Genomic DNA, 15,717 nt, shown 5'->3' on the forward strand with positions numbered 1-15,717 from the left:
GAGACTGGACACCTATCAGCCCACTAAGTAGGGGAAAAGAATACAATTTATCTGAGGGAGGGGTTGCACATTGATTAATACACTTGAATGGTTTTCTTTTTTTAATTTTTCAATTACAGCTGACATTCAATATTGTATTAGTTTCAGGTGTACAATATAGTGGTTAGACATTTACATAATTTATGAAGTGATCCCCCCACTAAGTCTAGTACCCATCTGACACCATACATAGTTATTACAATATTATTGACTATATCCTCTGTGCTGTACTTTACAGCCCCATGACTATTCTGAATCTACTTTGTACTTCTTAATCCCTTCACCTTTTCACCAAGTCCCCCAGCCCCTCTCCCATCTGGCAACCATCAGTTTGTTTTCTGTATCTGAGTCTTTTTCTGTTTTGTTCATTTACTTTCTTCTTTAGAGTCCACATATAAGTAATATCAAGTGGAATTGGTCTTTCTCTGACTTATTTCATTTAGTGTAAATCCTCTAGGTCCATCCATGTTATCACAAGTGGTGAGATTTCATTCTTTTTATGGCCGAGTAATATTCTGTTGTATATACAGGGTGGGGCAAAAGTAGGTTAATAGTTGTTCATATGGAAAATAATATAATAAATCATAATACAGGAATAAACTGTTTCCCACATTCACAAATGTTAATCTACTTTTGCCCCACCCTGCATGTACCACGTCATCTTTATCCAATCATCTATTGACAGACACTTAGATTGCTTCCATATCTTAGCTCTTGTAAATAATGAACACAGCAGTGCATGTATCTTTTCAAATTAGTGTTTTGGATAGCACGTGAATGTTTTCAGACTCAGGTAGTGGTGTGTTTTATGACTATGCACATATTAGAACTTACAATGGGAAATGAAAATCAGCACTTCAAGCCCATCTCAGATGGCTAAACATTAATGAAAATCATAGGCCCAATAAGAATTAAGGAAATTTACAGTATATATGTATATGTGTACATATATATATATACATCATATTTGTGTGTGCAAAAGACTATTAGCCAGTGAGAGAGGAAGTCACTGCATTTTTTCCTATAGGGATATAATATATGCAAACTTTTGTTCACTAAAAAATATTCATCTCAAACTACATTCTAAGGTGACACATAAACACAGAAAAAAAAAACCACACAGATTTGGTGACTACTAACTCACTGTATACAAGAAACTTTGGAAGTGTGGGTATTAACCAAATCATGCCAACCAAAATTCACTTCTTTCTACTTTAAGGAAGGTTAACTAATAACACAAAACAAAAAGTTATTTTGTGCTTCATGAAATGCATTGAGACCAATCTTATATGTTTGCCGCTGAGAAACTCTATCCTCAGAGAGAAAAAGTTGGGAATACCATGTCACCATTGTTGAACTAACTTTCTAGGTCCAACATGCTGGGCGCCATGTTGGCAAACCAAAACTTTGATAACTTTTGTGTACTTGTAAATGCTCTACTTTACCAGAAATGTGACATATCCAGTCACCAATCCCTGAAAGCAAAGCCAACTCTGGTCTCTACATCAATTTCCTTGTTCCTTATTCATTCTCTATCTTTTCCCCCAACCCTCCTGGTGCTGGAATCGCCACATTAAGGAGTGAAATGGGAGTTCCTTGAAGATCTGCTGGTCACAGAAGTCTCCTTATCTTGCTACCACTGGATTTTACATATATTTCAGGAAGCTTACTGATGCTATGACTTAGGGATGCAGTATCTGTTTTTCTATATAAAACTCAATCTTACTGAAGTATTTTTGAGAGCTACAGAAATAGATTTTTGTTTCTATTTTTAAAGGCCAAATTAAAAAGGAGGACTTTTGTAAAGCATGTACTAAAAAACAAACCAAAAAAAAGGTAAATTATTACTTCCTTTTTCCAGGCAGTGTAATCTCTAATTTAGCTTACTTTTTACTAAATAAATAATAGAAAAACAAAGCTAAAGAACACAGCTTAAAAATTTGCTTCAAACCAAAACGAACAAATTTTTACAAAAACATTAGGACCTCCAAGAAATCAGTTTCTGAGTAAACTATAAAGACTCACAGACTTAAAAAGAATAACAACTGCTATACTGACATTTTAGAAGTTATTTTACTCTGATTTTTTAGTTTTGTAATATTATTTAGTAATTATTGTATTATTTTCCTGTATTTCCTTTTTGTTGAATTTACTGGGATAACACTGGTTAACAAAATTATACAGGTTTCAGGTGCACAATTCCACAAGACATCATCTGTACACTGTATTATGTGCTCACCACCCCAAGTCAAGACTCCTTCCACAGTGATAATTTTTTTTTCTTAGTATTTCTAGTAAAGAAAAATACTGGGATGAGACTTCTATTCCTGCTAATTTATAAAACAGACGCTTACTCTGAAACAAACCCCACAGTAAACCCAAAGCAGTATACAGATTCAACACAATTCCTATCAAGATACTAATGGTGTATTTCATAGAACTAGAACCAAAATTCCAAAAAATTATATAAAAACACAGGAGACCCCAAAGAGCCACAGCAATCTTGAGAAAGAACAAAGTTGGAGGAATCACTATGAGAAAGTTGTATTTTTACAAAAGTAATAAAACCACAACTGCAGTGATTTTTTATATTCACCTTTCCTTTAGCCAAAGAGAGTCTTTGGATAAAAGTAATTCTATAGAAGTTGAACGAGAAGTAAGCTATAGAGATAAGACTAGGAAAAGAAACAGTCAAAATAATTCCATTATGTTTGTTAACATCTTTCCTATTATTATTATTTTCCTTACCCAAATACAGGAGTATTTTAAAATTAACTTATTCAGTAAATTACATACCCTGGACTCTGTATCATCTTCTTCTTCATCAGGATTATAAGCTTCTGCACATACTGTAACAAATAAAAATGGACATTTTAAAGATTCCTTTATCAAGAAACATACTAGAATAAACATACCTCTTAAAAAATTAATAAACAGGAAGAGTACCATGGTGGTCTAAAAACCATTAATTCACCTCATCCAGGGCAAGCAGTATATGCCAAACCAGTTTCCTCTTGTAATATACATGAAATGTATATAATAACAGAGCTACACTTTAAGACATTGGCAACTGCTTTGTTGTTGTTGAGGGTATTTTTTCCATTGATTTTTTTGAGAAAGGGAGGGAGGGAGGAAGGGAGGGAGAGAGAGGGAGGGATGGATGGAGGGAGGGAGGGAGGGAGAGATGGAGGGAGGGAGGGGAGAGAGACACATTGATTGATTGCTTCCCACATGAGGGATGGAAACTGCAACCCAGGTACTGGCCCTTGACTGGAAGTTGAAGCCGCGACCCTCTGTGCATGGGCTGAATCTAACCACATAGCCAGACTGGCCAGAACCTGACAATTGCTTTTTGTTTTCTCTTTTTCAGAGAAACATAACTTACCCTCTTTCACCTTCGTTTCTAAGCTATAGAAATGCATACAATCTAAAAATTACCTAAATAAACAGCAAAACAAGTCTAAGTCTGCTACGAAATGATCAATTTAATTATATAGTTAGGAGTAAATTTCACAAATTACCCATAACCCAATCTTCCAGGAGCAAATACTATAACATTTTGCATATTCCTATCCAGTCTTTATTCTGGATTGAGTTCATACTGCATATGCAATTTTAAAACCTTCTTTAATTATTTTACATGCCATTAGATACATTTTGTAAATATTGTTTAAAGGACTGCTGATTATTCATGAGCTATAATTAACCACTCCCCTAATGCTAGATACTTAGCTGACTTCTATTCAAACAACCTTGCAATAAATATCTTCATGCAGAAATATTTGTCTACATTTCAGATTATGCTGTAGGAATTATTCCCCAAATATAATTTGGGGAGAGGGGTGTTGTTAAAAGATATGGGAATTTTTAAGACATACTTATCAACCAATTTCTTTCTAGGGAGATTGCATCCATTTACTGTCCTACAAAGATTATATGTAAGAAGACTCCTCTAAACTGTACCACAGAGTTAGATATTGATGCTTAAAATCTTTGCAATTTAGCTGAAAAAAGGATTTAAATTTTTATTGAATTTGAATAATTTTCAAATGTTTATAAGCCGACTATATTTTCCCCTTTCTCTTTATGTATGAGAAATTTATGTAGGTATTTGGTATTCTTTTTGACTTATACAACTTTCTTAATACCACTTTGTCATATTTTTCGCAAGCACTTTATCCAGTTTGCCTTTTAACTATAATTAAAGTTTTTACAGATTACACATTTATTTTTAATGTATTGATACCAAGGATGAAAATTCCCCAATATGATTTAAATTAAAATGTTAAACATCACAAAATACCACTGGTTCTGAGATTGGAAATTCCTTCTTTATTTACAAGACTAAAGATCTGTTACTTCTCTTTTCTTTCAGGTTTTTTTTTTAAGTAGATCTCTTTACATTTACCATTTAACCCATATGAACTTAATTCTGCCATAGATATAGAAATTTAAAGAACAGAGAATAGGTAAAAGGCTGAGAAATGTCTTTCCAAGGGCCTCAAATGGCGTCAAGAATATTATTATCATTAGTACTGTTATTACCATTATTACTCTAAAACCTGACATTAGCTTTCTTTTCTCTAGGCATTGCTCTCTATACTGGTATATGTAGGTCAGAGTTACTCTTTTTTTAAAATTAAATTGAAAAATTTTCCATCATCATTTATCCCCCCATACCCTCTTTCACCTCCTCCCACCACCCTCCCCGCGCACAATCACCACACTGTTGTCCTAGTCCATGAGTTCTTTCTCTCTTTTTTTCCTCCATGGCCCCTGCCTTCCCGGTCTTGGCCCCACCACTCACCGGAGAGCTGTCAGCCCACTCTCTAGCTATGAGTCTGTCTTGGGTTTGCTTGTTAGTTTAGTTTGTTCATGAGATTCCACATATGAGTGAAATCATATGGTATTTGTCTTTCTCTGACTGGCTTATTTTACTTAGCATAATGTTCTGCAGGTCCATCCATGTTGTTGCAAAAGGTAAAATTTTATTATATTTTATGGTCAACTAATATTCCATTGTGTAAATGTACCATAGCTGTTTTATCCACTCATCTATTTATGAACACTTGGGCTGCTTGCAAATCTTGACTATTTTAACTAACGCTGCAATGAACATAGGAGTGCATATATTCTTTTGAATTTGTGTCTTGGGTTTCTTTATATAAATTCCCAAAAGTGGAATTGGGTCATAAGGCAGCTCCATTTTTAATTTTGTTTTGTTTTGAATCCTCACCCAAGGAGTGAGGATATTTTTTCCATTGATTTTTTTAGAGAGTAGAAGGGAGGAGGGAGAGGGACAGAGAAAGAAAGGAGAGAGAAACATCAATGTGAGAGAGACACATTGATTGGTTGCCTTCCATACAGGCCCCAACTGGGGATGGGGATGAGACCTGCAACCCAGATAAGTACCCTTGACCAGAAATCGAACCCACAACCATTTTTAATTTTTTGAGATAAATCTATACTGCTTTCCACAGTGTCTGCACCAATTTGCATTTCCACCAACACGCACCAGGGTCTTCCTTTCTCCACATCATTGCCAACACTGTTGTTTGTTGATTAAGGCTCAGCCATTGTGACAGGTATGAGGTAATATCTCATTATGGTTTTAATTTGCATTTCTCTGATGATTAGTGACACTGAACATCTTTTCATGTTTATTGGCCATCTGTATATTATTCTCTTTGGAGAAGTGTCTATTTAGGTCTTTTGCCCATTTTTAGAATTGGATTGTTTGCATTTTTGGTGTTGAGTTTTACAAGTTCTTTATAAATTTTTGATATTAACCCTTTATTAGATGTATAAGCAAATGTTTTCCTATTCAGTGGGTTGTCTTTTCATTTTCTTGATTGTTTCCTTTGCTGTGCAAAACTTTTTAGCTTGATATACTTCCATTTGTTTATTTTTCCTTTTGTTTCCCTTGCCCAAGGAGATATATCAGGAAAAAATATTGCTAGAAGAAATTTCTTTCTTGTGAAGGCTACCATATAAATGTAAAAAAAAAAACAATCAACAAAATCTGTATGCTTTTCTCCTGTTAATCATATGTCACTTTAATACTTAGGCCCAGCTAGAGACCCAAAGAAGGTACAGGAGCATTTTTCCTCCCCTACCGCCTGGAAGTGATACATGTCACTTCTGCTAAGAAGGAATATAATATCACACTAGTAGCCCGGTGCACGGATTCATGCACATTGAAAGGAAATTAATTAGAAGAAATATTTTAATATCACTATTCTCCCTTTCTCTATAATAGAAGTGTCAACCAAATACACAATCGACAATGACAGATCGAAACACATGCATGTGATTGGTGCCAGTGAGATCTTTATATGTATTGCACATGTGCGAGTCAATGTTTGTTTTTAAATTGCCAGTGTGTGTCATATGTACTGGCCAGTTGGTTGGTTGGATGGTTGGATGGTTGGTCACTTAGCCTTTTATATATAAAGATTTCATCGGACAAGTGACATGGCCATTCCTAACTTCAAGGAGACAGGGAAGTATAATTTACTGTGTGCTACGAGAAGAGAAAACCAGGATATTGTGAAGAGCCCTAATGACCAGAGAGACAACCTGATGGCCCTAAACCCAAAATTCCCCCCCTCCCTCCCCACTTTCCCTCTCTCTCTCTCTCCCCCCCTTTCCTCTCTCTGAGGCTTAGAAGGGGGACAGAGGGAGTACTAAAATCAACCTCACAGCTTACTTAAAATACAAAGAAAAAAGTTCCTTAAATTAAAAATCTAACAGTAAGGTTTATAAAATCGGAAGAGAATCATTACAATTTCCTTAAAACTTCTTTTCAAATAACAACGGAATATTTAATGATTAACTATATAACTTAATATATTTCTGCATCAAACTATTCAATATTATGATCCACCATGTTGCTGCTTGTATTGCAGCTACAAAAAGAGCAAGCCTATCTAATAAAAGAGTAATATGCAAATTGACCATCACTCCAACACACAAGATGGCTGCCCCCATGTGGACACAAGATGCCCACCACAAGATGGCCAGCAGGGGAGGGCAGTTGGGAGGGATGAGGCCTGCAAGGGAGGGCAGTTGGGGGTGACCAGGCCGGCAGAGGAGGGAAGTTGGGGGCGACTGGGCTTGCAGGGAAGAGCAGTTGGGGGGTACCCAGGCCTGCAGGGGAAGGCAGTTAGGAGCAATCAGGCTGGCAGGGGAGCAGTTAGGCATCAATCAGGCTGGCAGGGGAGTGGTTAGGGCAGGGGTGGGCAAACTTTTTGACTCGAGGGCCACAATGGGTTCTTAAACTGGACCGGAGGGCCGGAACAAAAGCATGGATGGAGTGTTTGTGTGAACTAATATAAATTCAAAGTAAAGGAGCGGAGGGGAGAGCAAGAGAACCGGATAGAACAGCCAGATCCGGCCCGCGGGCTGTAGTTTGCCCAAGGCTGGGTTAGGGGTTGATCAGGCTGGCAGGCAGAAGCGGTTAGGGGCAATCAGGAAGGAAGGCAGGCGAGCAGTTGGGAGCCAGCAGTCCTGGATTGTGAGAGGGATGTCCGACTGCCTGTTTAGGCCCGATCCCTAAATGATCGGGCCCAAACGAGCAGTCAGACATCCCTCGAGGGGTCCCAGATTGTAGAGGGTGCAGGCTGGGCTGAGGGACACCCCCCCCCCATGCACGAATTTCGTGCACCGGGCTTCTAGTGTGTGTGTGTGTATACACACACACACACACACACACACACACACATATATATATATATATATACTAGAGGCCCGGTGCACGAAATTCGTGCACGGGGGAGGGGAGGTGTCCCTCAGCCCAGCCTGCACCCTCCAATCTGGGACCCCTCAAGGGATGTCCGACTGCCCGTTTAGGCCCAATCCTGGTGGGATCGGGCCTAAAGGGGCAGTCGGACATCCCTCTCACAATCCAGGACTTCTGGCTCCCAACTGCTCGCCTGCCTGCCTTCCTGATTGCTCCTAACCGCTTCTGCCTGCCAGCCTGATCACCCCCTAACCCAGGGGTGGTCAAACTTTTTGACTCGAGGGCCACAATGGGTTCTTAAACTGGACCAGAGGGCCGGAACAAAAGCATGGATCGAGTGTGTGTGTGAACTAATATAAATTCAAAGTAAAGGAGCGGAGGGGAGAGCAAGAGAACCCTCCGCTCTTTCGGCTCCGCGGGCCGGATAGAACAGCCAAACAGGCCGGATCCGGCCCACGAGCCGTAGTTTGCCCACGGCTGCCCTAACCACTCCCCTGCCAGCCTGATTGATGCCTAATTGCTCTCCTGCCAGCCTGTTTTCCCCTAACTGCCCTCCCCTGCGGGCCTGGTCACTCCTAACTGCCCTCCCCTGCAGGCCTTGTCCCCCCCAACTGCTCTCCTCTGCAGGCCTGGTCACCCCTAACTGCCCTCCCCTGCAGGCCTGGTCCCCCCCCCCCCCAACTGCTCTCCCCTGCAGGGCTTGGTCCCTCCCAACTGCCTTTCCCTGCGGGCCTGGTTGCCCCCAACTTCCCTCCTCTGCCAGCCTGGTCACTCCTAACTGCCCTCCCCTGCAGGCTTGATCGCCCCCAACTGCCCTCCCTTGCAGGCCTGGTACCTCCCAACTGCCCTCCCCTGCTGGCCTGATTGCCCACAACTGCCCTCTCTTGCAGGCCTGGTCCCTCCCAACTGCCCTCTCCTGCTGGCCATCTTGTGGTGGCCATCTTGTGTCCACATGGGGGCAGGATCTTTGACCACAGGGGGCAGCCATCTTGTGTGGTCAATCTGCATATTACTCTTTTATTAGATAGGATAGAGGCCTGGTGCACGGGTGGGGGCCAGCTGGTTTGTCCTGAAGGTTGTCCCGGATCAGGGTGGGGGTTCCCTTGGGGCATGAGGTGGCCTGGGCAAGGGGCCTGTGGTGGTTTGCAGGCCGGCCACGCCCCCTGGCGACCCAAGCAGAGGCCCTGGTATCTGGGTTTTATTTATCTTCTACAATTGAAACTTTGTAGCCTAGAGCGGAGCCAAGCCTTCTGCTTGCTCGGTGGCAGCAGCCATTTCTATTGAGATTTATGTATCTTCTATAATTGAAACTTTGTAGCCTTAAGTGAGGCCTGGGCCGGCCAGGATGTGCGGAAAGCTTGGCTTCCTCCATCACCGGGGGCAACCCTAGCCTCCTGCTTTTTCCAGCTCCGTGGCTGCTGCCATTTCTGTTTGGGTTTATGTATCTTCTATCATTGAAACTTTGTAGCCTTGAGTGGAGGCCTACGCCGGCAAGGGCAGGCGGAAAGCTTGGCTTCCTCCATTGCCGGGGAAACCCAAGCCTCCCTCTTGCTCTCTGTGGCCATAGACATCTTGGTTGGGTTTATTTGCATATTCGCTCCTGATTGGCTGGTGGGTGTGGCTTGTGGGCATGGCTTGTGGGTGTAGCGGAGTGATGGTTAATTTGCATATTACTCTTTTATTAGATAGGATACACACACACACACATCCTGTACTTATCTTGCAGAAATGTTGGCAGGATTCATTAAACAGTACTTAAGTGAATATTTAATGACCAGATCAGTATGTTCATGGCAGCAGAATTTTATTGAAAGGATTTTAGTTAAGACTGTATAACCCTATCTTGGTCAAATGATAGGAACACCTTTTCCACTTAACCTCGTTTGTTCTACCTCTCGCCAGGGTTATCAATGGGGCTTTAAGAATCAGCTCTCCATAAACCACCGCTGGTTCTATAAAATTATGTTTTAAACTTCATTCAGGTAGGTTCTTAAATCATCCCAGACATATAATTACCAATCCTAAAAAATACCTATAAAGTTTTTTCCTGCTGCTTTCCTTATAAAAGATTCTATTGTCTCATAAGTATTTTAGATGTACTGTATTAAACAGTTCACTAAACTTCCCCGATTCATTACAAAACCATTATTCTTGTTGTACTTTAACAAAAGAGGTATTTTCAATAAGACTGCATAATTTGCCAATTCCTTTCTGTGTTTTTATATTTCTAAAAACAAGTTTCTTCCACCTGTCTACCACTCCTCCTTAAGTGACTGTATAATCAAGAACCATTCATACCTCACAAATAAACCATCATGCTCAAGATACCATTGGATCAGTATCCCCAAGATACATAAATAAGCAGCAACAGTGGGCTTCAGACAAATGAGAATTTCTTCATTTGTTATTTTCCTATTATTAAAGCTACAGAAAATAAAACAATTTAATCTGTTTCAAAAAATGATGTGTTAATTTTTTTCAAAACCTCCTCCAAAGGGGGGGGGGGGTGGGAAGCCCTAACTATGTTAGTTTTCTGTACTTGGAATCCAAAGTATTTTAAAACTTTAGCTATGAAGCATGTGGACTCAATTATTGCATCTATCCCCAATTCACTTTCTTTCCACTACATGACCACATATGCATTTAGTCTTTAAACATCCACCACCTCTCTTAATAATTCATTCATTTATAAGAAGTATGGCACAATTTAGAGGACAAACCAATAGATTTATAAAAAGAATCATGTCAATACAGAGTGTACCTGTGAGGATGAATCCAGAACTCAACAGGCTCAAACACTCTATATAATTCTACTGTTCATACACTATGAGTAGCCTGTGGGATTCAGAGACCGGAAGAAGCACCATGAGCCCTCACTCCCTCTCACATGGAACAGTGGTACCCATAGCTACTAATGTTCCTTTCATCAGTAAGGGTATAAGAAAATTAACAATGTGCCAGATCCAAGACAGGGCAAGAGCACGTAGGATATTTTTCAAATAAACTATTTCAAGTAAATTTTCTTTTAAGAGAAAGTGTGAAAACTTACAAATGACCCAGAGTAAGATAAGTAGGTACAATTCAAAGAGCCTGAAGAATAATTGTGGGAATATATTTGAATGAACATTAATATTTTAAACCCCAAGTATGTTTGCTACTAATCACTACAATTCCTCAACGATAGTCTCTAGAACTATTAAGTAGCAGTCAGTAAGTGGATTGCCTGTACTAGAGGACATGTAATAGAAATTATATTGTGCTTTGCAGAAAAGGGTCTAATAAAGATTTTTGAGCATTATATTTGATGGTTATGGGTTTTTAGAAATTAATAATAGCCAAAGAGAAATAAAAAAGGAATTCTGATCCCTTGATCAAAAAACTAACAGCTTCCCAAGAGGGTAAAGCTGCCCAGATGACCACGCTTATGATGTCTGGCCTCCCTTTGCTTTCTTCCCTTTATTAATATTAACCAGCTGGTTATGATGATAACACTAGTTCTCTTTTCACTTAGAAATTATAAGGTTTTAGGAGCTCTGTACCAAGAACTGGGGAAATGGGAAGAAATAATGGTTAAATTATTACAAATTTTTATGAAAAACATCAATTTACAGATCCAAGAAGCTCAATGAAGCTTAGCCTAGAATAAACACAAAGAAATACTTAGGCACATTTTAGTCAAACTATTAGAAGTCAAAAACAAAGAAAATCATCAAAACAAAAAGAAAAAGATTATACAAGGGAACAAAAAAACAATTAACGGTTAACGTCTCATCAGAAACAATAATTGCCCTAGCTGGCTTGGCTCAGTGCATGAAGCATAGAACTGCAGACCAAAGGGTCCCAGGTTCTATTCCAATCAAGGACACCGTGGTTGCAGGCTCCTCTCCCACCTGCATCCTGGCCAGGGCGCAAGCAGGAGGCAACCAATCTATGTATTTCTCTCACATGGATATTTCTCTCTGTCTTTCCCTCTCTCTTCTGCTCTCTCTAAAAATCCATGGAAAAATATCCTCAGGTGAAGATTAAAAAAGAAAAAGAAACAACAGAGATCAGTAATGGCATATTCAAATTCCTGGAAGAAAAAGAAAAATGTTTAAGAATTCTATATCCAACAAAAATGACCCTTTGAAAATGAAAGTGAAATGAATTTATTTTCAGATAAACAAAGACTGAGAGAATTTGTTGCAAGCAGATGTGCCCTATAAGCAATACTAAAGGAAGTTCTTCAGGCTAACAGGAAATGCCACTAGATGCTAACTCAATCTGGCAGAAAGAAATGAAGAGTACTGGAAAAGGTAAATATTTGAGTAAATATAAGACTATATAAACACATACCTTTTCTCTTAACTTTAAGACAAGATTGCATAAAGCAATAATTATAACACTAAACTGTTGGGTGTATAACATATATAATACATATGTTAGTAGCAGCACAGTGGGCTGACAGCCTAACTCTACCTCCCTCAATTCCTCCTAGTTCACACACGTTAGTAAGGCGGGATGGTTACATGTAGCTATGTCCAGAAAGAGATCACCTCTTCTCAGGTTGTTCCAGGGTAGTGATCAAGGTGAAAGAGGTGTGGAGAATAATAGGGATTCCATCCAGACCATTCCTAGTCATGGTACATGTCTGGCAAAAATTTTTAATGCTTCCCACAACATACAGAATAAAATCCACACTCAAGTTGAGACTTTCAAGGGTCTCTCATGACCTGATTCAAACCTGTTTTTTGATACGTTCCTCCTACTATAATAAAGTCCATACAATTCTAACCTTATTAGACCTACTCACTATTCCCTCAACACAATAGTTCATGTGGTTGGCTCAATGGGAAACTTACCCCTTCTGCTCCCCCTTCCCAGCTATCAAAATCTGACTCCTCTCCCAAAGCTCTGCGCAAATGCCACATCCTCCCTGACACTTTCCCCAAGCACAAAAGTTAGTTTAAAGCTTCCTTCTATGTAGGAACACAGAATGTACCTTTTTTGTACCTTTACTTCAGTATAATCACATATTATGTGGGGGTAAATTCTAAATACAATATAGGAGGCAAAAATCTCCAACAGTCAATGCTATTCTTTTTTTTAAAATAAATCTTTATTGTTCAGATTATTACAGTTGTTCCTCTTCTTTCCCCCCATAGCTCCCCTCCACCCAGTTCCCACCCCACCCTCTGCCCCTGCCCCCCACCCCCACTGTCCTCATCCATAGGTGTACGGTTTTTGTCCAGTCTCCGTTACTCAACATGGTCCTAAGGTCCCACAATAAGTCCACAACAATGGTTTTTCCCTCCAGCACTAAGAATGACTGATTTTTCTTCTGTTGAGCACTAGATTGCTGGCTTACCTTTGGAAGCCACATGTGTGGAAAATGGATACCTTTAAACCCGAGAAGTGCTCATACTCTGAGAGGCATGCAGGCACTGAGAGCAGGCCAGCAGGAATGGTAGCGTCACATCTCCGCCTCACCCACTGAGGGCACAAACTCGCTGAGTGGAATGTCTCTCTGCTCCTTTGCACTCAGGCTGTCTGTAGAATGTGTGCAGTGGAATCAGAGGGGGTGGCACTGACCATGACCCAACTCTGTGGTGCTGTCCTACAACTGTCCGTTAGGACAGTCCTGGGTACTGCCAGCTCTTCCAGGGACCTGGGCACAAGCTACACCTTCCTCATCTTTAGCAATCTCACAGTATGCACAGAACAGTCTTGCAAATAGTGAGTTAATGATAAATCTTTTTTAACTGAAGTGATAGTACAAACAACCAGATATAAAGCCATCTCTTTTACAGTTATCAGAGAATAAGCATTCCTAAAATAAACGTTTTTTGCACAAAAAAAGTTCTCCTCTTACAAATTAAAAACACTTGTAAGTCTAGAAAAAAAAACATCCAATCTGATTTTAAAATGCAGTAATTTTTGCATAGTAAGAGAGAACCAGGTGGTTGGCTGCTCTTTTTAAAAAATATTGATTTCAGAGGAAGGAAGAGGGAGAGAGAAACATCAATGATAAGTCATTGATCGCTGCCTCCTGCACACACCCTACTGGGGATCGAGCCCGAAACTCAGGTATGTGCCCTGACCGAGAATTCGAATCATGACCTCCTGGTTCATAGGTCGATGTTCAACCACTGCTCAGGGCAGTTGGCTGCTCTTAATGTTCTGAAGAAATAGCATAAAAAAAGCGTTTGTAAGAAGAAAATTACAGTGACCTTTAGTCTTCCACTTTATCTCTTTGAAAAATTTGTGGGATGAATGTAAAGTATCATTTTTCCTTTTGGGCTTTTTCCTTTAGTAGCTAGATGAATTGATATGCAAGGTAATAGTTCATTCTTTTGAAGAGAAGCAACATTTGCCTGGTATTTACTGTCTTTCTATGTGTGAAGCATTATTCTGCCATAAAATAGTAATTTTTCCTCAATAGAAAAAGACACATCCAAATGAGTCACCTGCAGTGGTACAGGCAGGTGGTAAAACAAGTTCCCTGAGTTTCCCTCATGCACAGAGCTCAGGGCTTGTCAGCTGTCTCTGATTTGCCAATGTGCTGAGGACACTGCAGATGCCCCCGTGGGCCAGAAAGGAAACTCAGTGGGCCAACAGAGACGCTGCCTTCCACAAAGAGACAGAGGGCTTCTTCAGGGCAGCTGATCTAAACTAAGAATCAGCTAGCAGACATGACTCCAGTCATCCAGAACGGATCAATTAAAATTAGTGCAAGGGGAGGTTGGATTTCTGAGCCCTGTGTCACAGCACACTCCAGATGGACAAAGGAGACAACTTCCAGGTCAATCCAGGATGACTGGATTTCCTGAGATTATGGTGGGCTTGAATTAGAGGGAACGTCAGGTCAGTCTCGTTCTGGTGGCTACTGTCGAGTATGGAGTTGTGGTGGCCATATCCCTCACCGTATGGAGAAAGCAGCCCACAACAGGAGAGACATAGAGGCAAGAGATGGAGAAATCCCTAACAGTGTTTCAAAGCCCAAGCCCAGCAGCATGCCTGCCCTCCACCCCCAACATTTCAATACATTTTTCATTTTCACTTAATTAAATTCAATATGTTTCAGTAGCTCACCAGGAAGGAGACATCAGAAATTAAGGGCAACACTGGTTCAAAAAGATCAGGACCAAAAGGAAAACAATATAATAAAGGTTTCACTCAGTTACCAAAAATAACTAAGAATAAAACCACAGAGCAGTCATTGACAAGGAAGTGGTATTTGCAAAATAGTAAGTGCAAACTCTAGGGACTATTCAATGAAATTCCAACAACAAAAGTGGATGATATATAATTCAGGGACCATGTGTGGTTCTGACAGCAGTACTCACAGTTGTTCATCTATGATACCAGGGAATGTACATGACAAAGGTAGTCAACAAAATTGAAAGTATTCTCTGCCACCAAATTTTGCTGTCTTGCAGAACCAATAATCATGAGCTTAGGTCTTCAATTTAGTTTTTATGCTCCATGGATTTCAGAACTACTGACTGATATTTTAGAAAACAGCTTTTACTGTTTTTATGAAAAATGACACATGCACCCTGCAAACAATTCATTTGTAAACGAATAAAATTTTATTTTATCATATGCAGTTTTAGTAAAACCAATACATGGAAACAACTCTTACTATTTGTAAAACTGTGCTTGGTGTTATGACAGATGAAAGTACTAAGCACTAAACAGGGTCTCTGCACTCTGCTAACTTACAAGCTGCTTAGGGAGATTAATTTATCTGTTCAGGCAGTAGTATAAATTATTACCTGTGGTTAAATAGAGAGTAACTGATAGACAGTGTGGGGAAAGAGCACAGGATTCAGATAGAGTGAGGCATATCTCAGCTCTGCCATTTTTTTTCCTGCCACTTATTAACTGCGTGACCTTTGTACATTATTAAGCATTATGAATCTCAATTTTTTCATATGTAAAGTGTGGCTATTATG

General features: G+C 39.9%; 1 protein-coding gene across 1 annotated transcript in view; it reads right to left on the reverse strand.

Annotated features, from left to right (window-relative positions):
* The window catches only part of PRKAR2B (protein kinase cAMP-dependent type II regulatory subunit beta), a 78,909-nt gene that overhangs the window by 25,859 nt on the left and 37,333 nt on the right, over window positions 1-15,717 (reverse strand). Inside the window, exon 3 of the mRNA XM_080666985.1 lies at window positions 2,836-2,888. Within this exon, the coding sequence (XP_080523111.1) occupies window positions 2,836-2,888 (53 nt within the window). The remainder of the gene's footprint in view (window positions 1-2,835; window positions 2,889-15,717) is intronic.

Source organism: Plecotus auritus (assembly GCF_963455305.1).
Source record: "Plecotus auritus genome assembly, chromosome: 4".
NCBI lineage: Eukaryota > Metazoa > Chordata > Mammalia > Chiroptera > Vespertilionidae > Plecotus > Plecotus auritus.